This window comes from Elgaria multicarinata, chromosome 4 (assembly GCF_023053635.1).
Source record: "Elgaria multicarinata webbii isolate HBS135686 ecotype San Diego chromosome 4, rElgMul1.1.pri, whole genome shotgun sequence".
Classification (NCBI taxonomy): domain Eukaryota; kingdom Metazoa; phylum Chordata; class Lepidosauria; order Squamata; family Anguidae; genus Elgaria; species Elgaria multicarinata.
In genome coordinates this window covers 148,576,870-148,590,240 of record NC_086174.1, presented here as the reverse complement: position 1 = coordinate 148,590,240, position 13,371 = coordinate 148,576,870, and the positions used below count along the sequence as shown (strand labels likewise).

Here is a 13,371-nt window from a genome sequence, read left to right as displayed (position 1 = left end):
GGCTGAAGTGCTCAATTCCTACTTTGCCTCGGTCTTCTCCCAAAAGCGGGTCTATGACACCCCTGGAAATAGTGAAGCAGAAGTTGAGGGGGCAGGATTGCAGTTTGGGATTGATAAACAAATGGTCAAAGAACACCTAATTTCCTTGAATGAGTTTACATCTCCAGGGCCCAATGAACTGCATCCTAGAGTAATGAAGGAGCTAGCAGAAGAACTCTCAGAACCTTTGTCTATTATGTTTGCAAAATCATGGATGATGGGTGAGGTGCCGGACAACTGGAGGAGGGCTAACATTGTCCCCATCTTCAAAAAGGGCAAAAAGGAAGAACCTGGGAACTACAGACCAGTCAGTCTGACATCCATCCCTGGGAAAATTCTGGAGCAGATTATAAAGAAGTCAATTCGTAAACACCTTGAAATCAATGCAGTGATCACTAGAAGCCAACATGGACTTGTCAAGAACAAATCCTGTCAGACAAATTTGATCTCATTTTTTGATAGGATAACCTCCCTTGTGGACTGTGGGAATGCTGTGGACATCATATATCTTGACTTCAGCAAAGTTTTGACAAAGTACCACATGACGTTCTGATTAACAAACTAGCTAAAAGTGGGCTAGATGGAAGAACTATTAGGTGGATTCACAGTAGGCTACAGAATCGAACTCAAAGAGTACTTATCAATGGAACCTTCTCAAACTGGGGAGAGGCAACGAGTGGGGTGCCGCAGGACTCAGTCGGGGGCCCAGTTCTCTTCAACATTTTTATTAATGATTTGGACAATGAGGTGCAGGGAACGCTGATCAAATTTGCAGATGACACAAAATTGAGTGGGATAGCTAATACCCTGGAAGACAGAAACAAACTTCAAAGTGATCTTGATAGGCTGGAGTGATGGGCTGAAAACAACAGAATGAAATTTAATAGGGATAAATGCCAAGTTCTACATTTAGGGTATAGAAACCAAATGCACAGTTACAAGATGGGGGACACTTGGCACAGCAATACTACAAATGAGAAAGATCTTGGAATTGTTGTAGATCGCAAGCTGAATATGAGCCAACAGTGTGATATGGCTGCAAGAAAGGCAAATGCTATTTTGGGCTGCATTAATAGAAGTATAGCTTCCAAATCACGTGAGGTACTGGTTCCTCTCTATTCGGCCCTGGTTAGGCCTCATCTAGAGCATTGTGTCCAGTTCTGGGCTCCACAATTCAAGAAGGATGCAGACAAGCTGGAGCGTGTTCAGAGGAGGGCAACCAGGATGATCAGGGGTCTAGAAACAAAGCCCTATGAAGAGAGACTGAAAGAACTGGGCGTGTTTAGCCTGGAGAAGAGAAGATTGAGGGGAGACATGATAGCACTCTTCAAATACTTAAAAGGTTGTCACAAAGAGGAGGGCCAGGATCTCTTCTCGATCCTCCCAGAGTGCAGGACACGGAATAACAGGCTCAAGTTAAAGGAAGCCAGATTCCGGCTGGACATCAGGAAAAACTTCCTTACTGTTAGAGCAGTATGATGGTGGAATCAGTTACCTAGGGAGGTTGTGGGCTCTCCCACACTAGAGGCATTCAAGAGGCAGCTGGACAACCATCTGTCTGGGATGCTTTAGGGTGGATTCCTGCATTGAGCAGGGGGTTGGACTCGATGGCCTTGTAGGCCCCTTCCAACTCTGCTATTCTATGATTCTATGATTCTATGTTAAGACAGCTGGACTCAAGTGGGCTAGAACAGTGACAGAGAGAGAACAAAAGACGTGCTTTTGAACTACGTGATGAGTAGGATAAAAAGCCAATTCCACCTCCGCGGCACCAATGTAATATTTGTTCCCTGTAGCTAGCACAGTGGAATTCTGCAAAAGGCCTCCATTTCAAATTACACCTTCCTTGCTATATTTACTTATCCTCCACTTGTATGGCTTCTCATCACAGCCGTTTTTATTAGGGATGTGCTCCGCTCCGATTAGGAGCGTAGAAGCAGTAGCGGATTGGCCTGCTCCGCCTTACCCAGAGGCGGAGTAGGAGCGGACCGCGGACCCCCTAGAAGCAAGGCGAAGAGAAGTGCCCATTTTTCGGAGCTCCTAGTTCAGGCGGAGCGCTCCGGTCGCCATCTTGAAAACATTTCGCCATAGGATTGCATTGCGGCAAATAATCGCGCATAACTACGTTGTTTTTGAAGCTATCATTCTGAAAATGCTTGTGCACAGAGAGTCGTGGATGGGGGTCATTTTGAGACCACTCTCACCTCTCTGCATTGTCTGGGTCGCGTGCTATATTTTTGTGAAAATCGGGTCAACCGCGCGGCTCAAACGGCGTTTTCGGCTTTTCGCCCATAGGATTGCATTCAGGGAAAGAATCGGGGATAACTGGGGGGGGGGTTAAGCTATCATTCTGAAAATTCTTGTGCACAGAGAGTCATGGATGGGGGTCATTTTGAGACCACTCTCAACTTTCTGCATCGTACGGGTCGCGGGCTAGAAGTTTTTAAAAAATCGGCGGGAAAAATACCTTTTTCAAAGGGCTGGGGGGCAGAGTCAGCTCCCGGTCATGATGATCCCAAAGTTGGAGGAGGGCATAGGCAAAACAGGTAACTTGGGATTCTGGGAAACTTCTCTTTCTTCATCTGAACGGGCTTTTCCCCGTGTTTTTTAACACAGTAGCCCCACCAAATGCACAAACACAACCTGAAATCATATACTAAGCCAAGAATAAGAGATAGAAACACAGCACTGCTCCCCACCCTAACCTTGGTGAACAACTGAATAGATGTGGTGCAAGGGGATGAGCTCCCCTAGGGCATCTCATCGTGGACGTGCCCCCACTCTCTCCTGCACTGGAAGGCCATTATAGCCTTCCAAAGAGAGTAAACGGTGGAGCAATGCCTATCATGAGTTGAAGTGAATGGTCACTTTTCAGTGGTGGAGCAATGCCTGTTATGAGTCGAAGTGAGCGTTTTACTTCTTCTCAGAGCTGTTGGTGGCTGTCAGTGTCTTAAACTGGCAGCTACTTCCCCCTCCCCCGGGCACGTCCCCCTATTGCTGGTAAAAGACAGATATAGCCTTTTTAAAAAAATTCTTCTTGCTGTTTATTGAGCAACACTGCTGCTTTTAATTCCACCCCTCCTTTGTTTATTGATTGATTTATTCCATTTTATATGCATTACTGGCTTATCCTTGGCTCACTTCCTTATGCCCCCAGAAATGCCAGCTGCGTGCCTGCCTGCCTTCCCTCCCTCCTCCCCTGCCCACTTCGCAGGGATGTTGTGTGTGGGGTGCCCGATTTTCAAAAATTCGCCAAAAATCAGGGGATGATGGGATTGCTTTGAAACTTGGCGTGCGTGTGTATATCCCCATGAGGTGTCATGGTGCCAAACATGAGGTTTCTAACTTGAACAGAAAAAAAGTTGTATAATTTTTTAGCTTTCAATGCAAGCCTATGGGGGGGAAACGGAGCTCCGGATCCGGATCCGGAGCTCTGGGCGGAGCGGAGCGGAAGTGGGCGGAGCGGGGGCGGGGCGGAGCGGCCCGATCCGGAAAATGGCGGATCTGCAAGTGAAGTGGAGCGGGGGGTCCGTGCACACCCCTAGTTTTTATAGAATTGCACACACACAAATCAATACCATAGTAGTGAGTCCTGGAGTGGACTATGTGAATACTTGGCTTAGGATAAAAGTTACCTTCAAAATAATAATAATAATAATAATAATAAATGTTTTGTAAGCTCAGATACTTTCGTATGGTATTTGTGCTCTTTTGTTAATTGGCTGGAAGCAAAGGGGAAGGAGGCAGGAGGCAAGACGTTAGGAGCAAGAGTTGCCATTCAGATACCTTACTGCAAAGTGAGAGTTTGGCCATTATTCAGCCTCTTTCTATCACAACCCCAGGGCTATTCCTTCATTTCTGCAGTATTAAATGGTTTTTGGCAACTGGCAGCCCATAGGCCAGTTTTGGCCTATGGAGGATCACCATTTGGCCCATCGCTCCTCTTTGCCTGCAGATATAGCAGACTGGGCCTAAAAAATTCCAGACTGACACATGGCCAGTTCTGTCAAAGGAAAGGGGAGGCTGCCAAGCCATCCCTTTTCCCCTTCATCCTGGAGCAGGCACCAGAACAATACGGAGCTGTCAGATTCCCTAGTTTGTCATGCGTCACCCCATAACTGGGCCAGGATGACTCTTCTGCTGAGAACCCTGATATTGCAGAGGATAAAGACCTTGTGGAGGGCTCGTTACTAGTGATACCCCGGGCACTTCGAGCAGCTGCAGAGAAGCTGCATTGGGCCTTCAGCAATGATACTCCCTGGGGAACCTTCAGATGGGGGGTACCCATGGATTCAGAGGAGAAGGCCAAACATCCACTTAGCCCTAGAAGGCACCAGTGTCAGAAGGTGGAGTCACAGGCTGCCACCCAGAAGCAAAGCTGCAGCAACCAGGCTCCTTGAGAATAAAGGGCTGCTCAAGAACAAGGGTCTCCTCAAAAGTAGGGAGACTCTGATGCCAGGACTAAAGAACTTGCAACTCTACCTGGGTTTAGACTGGGAGATTTGACTACATAAGCTCTCAGTTAAAACCTGCTAGTTGCTGGAACAACACCTTTATTTCAGCTCCCAGTACCTTGCAGCCTAGTTTTCCTGACCTGCTTCTTCTTTGTACTGATCTCCCATGTTGGTGACCCAAGGACTCCTGAAAAGACCCAGTTCCTTGGATTGTGTTTGACATCATCTCTGCCCCACACCCTGCTTTTGGACTCCCCTTCAACTTGAATTGTAAGACTGTACTTCTGATCTCCACCTGACATCTGCTGAGCAGACTTGCCCCAGGACTGAGCTTGGCCCAGTCATAGCAGGACACTAGGGCCTAATCTACACCAAGCAGGATATTGTACTATGAAAGCAGTATGTAAAAGACAGGAGCCACACCAAGCAGGATATAGCAGTATGAAAGCAGTATATGGTATGTGTCAATAGGCCCCAACAGTTCAATTCTGCTATAGAGCAGTACTGTGGCTCCTGCCTTTTATATATTGCTTTCATAGTGCAATATCCTGCTTGGTGTAGATAAGGCCTAGGTAGGAATAGTCTTACAACTGTAGTAATTAAAAGGATGCTTTATAGGGGCAGAAGAGACAAGTAGAAGGTACTTGCTTCCATGCCAAGTCTAAAGGCCATTATTCTGTTCTTATTCTCCTTGATCTAACCGCAGCCTTTGACACGGTTGATCACGATCTTCTCTTAGATTCCCTCCACGACCTTGGACTCTGTGGCTCTGTCTATAACTGGTTCGCCTCCTATCTAGAGGGTCGCTCTTTCAGCGTGTCGGCTAACGGCAGCTCGTCCTCCTCTTTTCCCCTTTCAGTTGGGGTTCCGCAAGGCTCGGTGCTTGGCCCGTTGTTGTTCTCTCTATACATGCTGCCCTTGGGCAAGCTCATTCAATCTCACGGCCTCCAATATCACCTGTATGCCGATGATACACAATTATATCTTTCATCTCCGGAACTTTCTCCAGATGTTCACGATCGTATCTCGGCATGTCTTTCAGATATCTCAGCCTGGCTGCTTCATCGTCGTTTGAAACTTAACATGGCAAAGACTGAACTGCTAGTTTTTCCTCCTAAACCTTCTCCTCACCTCTCATTCTCCCTTACTGTCAACGATGTCACGCTTACTCCGGTCAAGGAAGCTCGTAGTCTTGGCTTTATATTTGACTCCTCGCTCTCCTTTACTCCTCACATCGAGGCAGTAGCTAAATCCTGTCGTTTCTTCCTGTATAATATTGCCAGGATTCGACCATTTTTGTCTGTCTCTTCTGCCAAGACTCTCGTTCACGCACTGGTTATCTCTCGGTTGGACTACTGCAACCTTCTTCTCTCTGGCCTTCCTTCATCTCACATCAGTCCGCTGGTGTCTGTCCACCACTCTGCCGCTAAGATCATCTTCTTGGCCCGCCGCTCTGACCATGTCACTCCACTTCTGAAATCTCTTCATTGGCTTCCAATTCACTTCAGAATCCAATATAAACTTCTCCTACTGACCTTCAAAGCTCTTCACTGCCTAGCTCCTGCCTATCTCTCCTCTCTCATCTCACACTATCGCCCCGCTAGGGCTCTCCGCTCCTCTGATGCCATGCTTCTCGCCTGCCCAAGGACCTCCACTTCCCTTACTCGGCTTCGTCCTTTTTCTTCTGCTGCCCCTTACGCCTGGAACGCTCTTCCAGAACACTTGAGAACTACAAACTCAATCACTGCTTTTAAGACTCAGCTCAAAACTTTTCTTTTCCCTATAGCCTTCAAATATTGAGTTTGTTCTGACTTTACACTGTTGGTTTTGCCCTACCCTGTGCCTGTTTACACTTCCCTGTGCCTGTTTGCATTCTCCTTCCCTCTTTATTGTTTACTACAACTTATTAGATTGTAAGCCTATGCGGCAGGGTCTTGTTATTTACTGTGTTATCTGTACAGCACCATGTACATTGATGGTGCTATATAAATAAATAATAATAATAATAATAATGCTAGGCCTCTCACTGTTAACCATTGGCCTTTGGGAAGGGAAGGCCAAATCCATCAATTTCTGTACTGTGTCACTTTTTCATGGTTTTACCCATAAATCCATTACGTTCCCACCTTAATCTGTTTGGGGGTGGGGTGTATTTTCTCTCAGTTTCTCTCATTTTCCAACTCATGTATTTTAGGGTGACCATATGAAAAGGAGGACAGGGCTCCTGTATCTTTAACAGTTGTATTGAAAAGGGAATTTCAGCAGGTGTCATTTGTATATATGGAGAACCTGGTGAAATTTCCTCTTCATCACAACAGTTAAAGCTGCAGGAGCTATACTAGAGTGACCAGATTTAAAACAGGGAATCATATTTATTGCATTTCTATACCACCACCACCACCACCACCACCCCAATAGCTGAGGCTCTCTGGATGGTTTGCAAAGATTAGAATCATTAAAGTTTAGTATACAAGATTTAAAAAGCCAGTGACAGAAAAAACACAAACAATATATGTGAAGTTAATGTATATCTAAAACCAACTTTGAACAGTCAACCAGACCATAGGACAGATCCAGGAATGCTTAAAAGATTTTATCTGCATCCTTTATCTGCAGCTCTATGTTGAAACCTATGTTTTGATAAGTGTTTTGACACCAAGATCTGTGTCAAAACACTCAGAGAACTGGGGCAAAAATCTCTTAGCTAAATTTTAGGCTGTGCATTAGTCTGCTAGGTGTGGATCAGGACATTTTTGTAAAGGAATTCTCAGCAGCCGAATTCCTCACGCATCTCTACCTTTCTGTGGGGAGGGTTTCTGTCTATGCCAGTCACAGAAATCCTATGAACAATGTCCATGTTTGAAATAAGTGGAATTAAGGAGTGCAAGAGAAGCCGTCTCCAGGATTTTCATTGGTCCAAACACATTGCTGTTGTTTAGGTGGCCTGAAATATTGTTTCTGTTCTACAGTCCATATGCTTCTTCCAGTCAACCAGGTCCTGTCCTCCTTTAAGGCTTATATGAACAGAGACTGGGGACAGCTGTGCACAGTCACCGTGAAATGTAACATGCCACTCTGTGGACCCAAATAAAAGCATCTAGAGAGCTATGAGTCATGTGCAAATGGATGATGTGATGGGTAGACAAGCGGTATTATTTCCCCTGTGGTGTATCTAGTTGCAAGGATAGGTCCCTGTGGATCTGTTCCAGCACAGCTACTTTGCCATTTATTTTTAGCAGTCTGGTAGAAAGCTTACAGCGCAAATTTGAAATGTCATCTAATGTAAATGGAGACCAGTGTAAAAATATCTCTCATGTTCAAATCACTTTATTTTTTTTAAAAAAAAAAATCTAGCGGTGACTTCATGATCATCGTTCCACATTGCCCTAAAACCGCATAACAGTTTTAATCTATACAGCATCATTTTTTTCTATGGAACTACATTCAATTTCAGTTCTGCTGGGCCTTTTCTAAACCAGCAAAATAAGCTGACGGCTACTGTACATGACTTAAAATTCTCTCCCGTTGGCTGATATAAAGGGATCATAAATATCCATGGACTATACCCTCAGGGAACCTATGGTGGATGGTTTCTTATTAAAAATTATGGCTGAATATCTTGTAACGTTCTCATTAAAATCTCAGTGTTTTGAAGAGGGTGAGTCACAGTAGAAAGCTTTAATTTTAAATTGCATCTTTCACATGTTACATTAAGGGGGGATTTATTCAGAGTGTCAGGGTATTTTACATTTTTCACTTACCATCATCCATGATTCCTATAGTTACTCCTTTGCCCGTGTAACCCAGCTCCCACGCTTCAGCCACATTCAAATCAAGTCCAGGAGTCCCATCTGCTTGCCCAGTGTTGATCTAATGAATCAAATTACAAACAAAAAAAGTGTACGAGATGTATTTGCTTGGCACAAAGCAGAACGTTTACATCCACTGAGATTCCACCTGGTTCATCTGCTAAAAAATCTCTCTCGTTTGCTTGGGAATGCAGCCCAGAAGGAGCCAGAATATCCATAGGATGTTGCATAAAGTACAACTCTCATAGAGGACACAATGCAAGAGGTTTCGTGAGAAGAGTCATGCTGAAACAGGCCAAAGGTCCATCTAGTTCACACAGTGGCAAACCAGCTGTTGACCAGGAACCCACAAGCAGGACACAAGTGTAACAGTACTCTCCCACCCACGTTCCGTAGCAGCTGGTATACATAGGCTTACTGCCTCTGATACTGGAAATGGCACATTCCTCTGTTACTGGAAATGGCAGCTGGACAACCATCTGTCAGGGATGCTTTAGGGTGGATTCCTGCATTGAGCAGGGGGTTGGACTCATTGGCCTTGTAGGCCCCTTCCAGCTCTGCTATTGTATGATTCTATGATAGCTATCAGGACTAGTAGCCATTGATCACCTTCTCTTCCATGAATTTATCCAACTCCTTTGTAAAGCCATTTAAATTGCTGGCCATCATTATGTCTTGTAGTAAATTCCATAGTTTAACTATGTGCTGGGTGAAGAAGTACTTTATTTATTTATTTATTTATTTATTGTATTTTTATACTTCCCAATAGCCAAAGCTCCCTGGGCGGTATCTGTCCTGAATCTTCCACCAATCAGCTTCATGGGATGACCCCGGGTTATAGTACTTTGAGAGACGAAGAAAAACATCTCCCACATTCTCCACACTAGGGCTCTGGCTCTGAAATCTAATTTGAGTGCCAGCGTTCAGCTCTTGATCATATGAAGCACTAATAAAAATGCCAGTGCCTCAGTCTCTGAACACATGCAGAATGTTTCTCACTGCTGAATATCTGTAACCAACATCCATACATCTGAGAGTGAGGAGAAGGGCTTCTACAGCAGAGGATGTAGCTTTGAGGCATGCTTGAACGTTTTGGTTCCTGTCTTTTAAGAAAGGCAACATGTCAATCTCCTTGTTTCTCCCCTCAGAAATCTAAGGCCAAGAGCACAAATTAATTTGCCATACAAATGGGCATGCCATAAGCTACGGTCATACTGTCCATTCTTCTCAGGTCAAAGCAAATTAAATTTCAAAGAAACACTCGGGGTTTATGTGTTTGTTCAAAGCAGCAAAAAGAACATCCAGAGCAACATAGCAATATATACCGTATTTCTTCGATTATAAGACACCATCGATTCTAAGGCGCACACTAATTTCAGTGCCACCAACAGGGAAAAAAAGCTTTGATTAGAAGAAAAAATAAATTTCTTTGAACATCTTTTATGAGTAGAATTTCTTAGAAAGAGCTGGGTTTTGGGGCCACTGGGCTGGGGGAGGCTTAGGGGTAAGCAAAAAACAGGTGCTTACCCTCCCAGCTCCTTGTCCCGTCTCGCGGCTGCTGCAGGAACTTCCTCTTTTGGCTGCCTGCCGGCACGTGGAGGAGAGAGACGACTGGAGCTGCCGCGTGAGAGCAGCTTCGGTGGAGCAGCACTTCTTTAGCCTCTGGGCACAGGTTTTTCCGCGGGCGTGAGGGGTTCCAGGTGGGACAGGCGCTTCCCAGCGCGGCGGCTAGGGGGGACGGGACCCGGTGCTTGGGGGGGGTGAGCCTCCCTGACTCTTGGAGCCGTGTGTCTTCCTGGCGCGGCTGACGAGGGCCGGAGCTGCACGGGGGGCGCTGTAGGCTCCAATCAGCCAGCAAAGCAAACTTAGAAAGCCCTGCTTGCTCAGCTTTCGAAAAGCAATAAAGCTAAGGAGACTGGATGTTTCAGACCCTTTTTAATGGAATAGAGTCTTTTTGCATCTACCATATTGCTTCGATTCTAAGGCGCACAACGCTAAAATCGGCATCTAAGGCACAGCAGGCTTAGATGGTATTTTAGCTTGATTTACTGTTCTTATTACTATGATTATTCTCTTATTTCTGTTTTGTGAATCCCTTTCCCCCGTCATATGTTTTAATGTGATTTTAGGTTGTAAGCCTCTAGGCAGGGTATCGCTGTTTTATTTGTATATTTTGTACAGCACCAAGTACATTGTTGGTGCTATATAAATATATATATAAATAAATAAATAAATAACGGTCATACTGGGAGTTGTTGAACTTTTTTCTTTCTAAACATGCATAGGATCGCAGCCTAAAACATCAAGAGAGCCAGAACTAACATGCAATAACATAAACAGCAATACAGTCAAGGGCTTGCTGAAACTGAAAATGTCTTCTTCTAATAATAGCAGAGCACAAGCAGAGTCCGGACCCTTTTCAGCCCCATTGATTTATATAAAGAGATTTATCTCTGCCTTAAAAGAAATGGCAAGTAAGGGCTGATATGAATGCAATGCTGACAGTGTGGTAGCTAATTCCCCATGGAGCTCTGCCATCATCTGAATGCAGGAACTACTTAGCCAATGACATGGCTCTCTTCCTTCGGAACATCGTTGCAGAGCAACCCTAGCTCCCACCAAAAGGAGTTATCTACCTGACCACAGGTATCTGCCTAATCATTGATATCCACCAACAACATCTGCATCAGAGGCTCCTGGGACCACAGGCCATATGGAGGGGCCAAAATGAGGTGTTCCAGGGGCATGTGAAGAATAGCCTTGGATGTGCTGGATCCAAAACTCTCTTGTTCTCCCAACAATCTCTCTCTCTCTCTCTCTCTCTCTCTCTCTCTCTCACACACACACACACACACACACACACACATCCTAACTACAGCAGCCTGAAGCTAGTATAACTAATTCCCTGTTAATACTTTTTATGTTGAAACTAAATAAAGAACTGCTGGCAAAAATAAGAAAGAAAGAGGCAGGATCTACACTACTGCTTTATAACAGTTTATAACCGTTTTGATAACTGTTCAGGCCCAGGACACAGGCCGTATACCATTTTCAAACTGTTATATCCTGCTTGGTGTAGTTCTGGCCGAAAGAAAGAAAGAAAGAAAGAAAGAAAGAAAGAAAGAAAGAAAGAAAGAAAGGCAAAAGGCCACTGCCCCACATCCTGCCCTGGCTGCAGGAAGCTGGGTGTGTGGGGTGTGGGGGGGTTGGCGGTTAGGAAGCAGCTGATCTCCCAGTTCTCCATACATATATACAGTTAAGATACAAGGTCTTTTGCAAGTGGGAGAGAGATGTATCATTGGCCCTATTTACGTGATTGCTGGATTCAACACTTTTGAAAACAGTGTAGGTTAAAGCCATAGAACAGCTGCCCCTATCCTAGGAACATAGGAAACTGCCTTCTACTGAGTCAAACTCCTGGTCCATCTAGCCCAATATTGTTGACACTGACCGGGGCCAAATCTACACCAAGTAGGATATAACATTTCGAAAACAGTTCGAAAACTGAATATGGAGCGTGTCCTGGGCCCCAACAGTTGTCAAAACCATTATAAACCATTTTAAAGCAGTAGATCCTGACCGGCTCTCCAGGGTTTCATCTTGGAGATTCCAGGGATTGAACCTGCAACCTTCTGCATACAAAGCATGTGTTCTACCCATTGAGCTATTATTATTATTATTATTATTATTATTATTATTATTATTATTATTAATAATTTATTTATTTATATAGCACCATCAGTGTACATGGCGCTGTACAGAGTAAAACAATAAAATAGCAATAAAAACAATAAAATAGCTATATGAATCATCCCTTTAAAAGAGCTTAATGTTTGCTGTGTCATGCCAAAAATATATTCGAAATAATAGAGCAATATAATAGGGCATAGAATAACTTTCCCTCCCCCCTTCTATTCTGTGATTGTTTTCCTGATGTGGGAAAAAATATCTAAGAAGCTTTACTGCTGCTTACCAAGTACCACTGCTTTGTAAATAAAGGATCATTCATGTTGATGTCAATTTCATTGATATCCCTGTATCCTCTCTTCCTCCGGCCAAAGCCTTCTTGCTGCACAGCCTTCTTTACCTGCAATGGTAAATGTTAAAAGAAAGGTATTTAACACAGCATTGGTATTTGTTAAAGAATAATGGCACTGTCTTTTAGCTTGCCAGAAGTTGGATCCAGGATCTACCTTCTGTGAGAGGAAGGCCCCTGCTCACGGAAGGCCCCTGTGCCTGATTTTTGGGGATCCCCTCCCCCCCAAACACAGCTCATCCCATTCAACAGGGTATACTTATTCTCTGTGTAGCATTTTCAGGAGTTTGGAGGGGCTGCCCTGGAAAGGAGGGGGCAGGGAACTCCACATTGGTAAGCACAGTTGATCCAGGGTAAATCTGGGCCCTTATATGGTCCTTTCAGGAAAGGCAAACTAAACGCATGAGCAAAATTCTTAAATACCAGTTTTGCTTTCTGAGAGCTACTACTAGAGCCCTTCTCAGGCATTAAGCAAGAATGCATGAAGGCACAAAGTGAGTAAGGGGCTGAGGGTCATGAACCTGGCCTCCCCCAATTTTCCACCCCATGTGGCAGCTCCAACACCACTTTCACCCTTAACCTTTTTTTTTATTTTTTTATTAGTTTTCCACATTAATTAGACATACAACATTACAATATAGAAAACATCAAAACAACTACTACATACATGTTGAATAAATGTTGAGTACATATGTATTGAGTAAATATTAACTATAAAATATCATACCATAACATAATCATTCTTAACATAAAAGTGCACCCTCCACCTCGGGATCTATTCCTGATTCCAAAATCTTATAGTTTCTTCTGCTGGCGGTTTCCCACTTCCCTTAGTAAACACAAATATTAGGAACTGTTTCCAGATTCCTTCAAATTCATTTATTTTAGTTATACCTTTTCTCCACTTAATATTACAAGTCAGTTTATCATTATAGCTATATCCCATACTTCTTTATACCATTCTTCAAAAAGGTATTCCCCTTGAATCTTCCAGTTCCTAGCTACCATCAATCGTGCTGCAGTCAGCAAACTC

General features: G+C 44.2%; 1 protein-coding gene across 1 annotated transcript in view; it reads right to left on the bottom strand.

Moving 5' to 3' along the window:
• PCSK2 (proprotein convertase subtilisin/kexin type 2) overlaps nt 1–13,371 on the bottom strand; it is a 230,149-nt gene that overhangs the window by 93,885 nt on the left and 122,893 nt on the right. Inside the window, exons 3-4 of the mRNA XM_063125359.1 lie at nt 12,276–12,389; nt 8,255–8,363 (exon numbers count right to left, since the gene is read on the bottom strand). Coding sequence (XP_062981429.1) covers nt 8,255–8,363; nt 12,276–12,389 — 223 coding nt within the window. The remainder of the gene's footprint in view (nt 1–8,254; nt 8,364–12,275; nt 12,390–13,371) is intronic.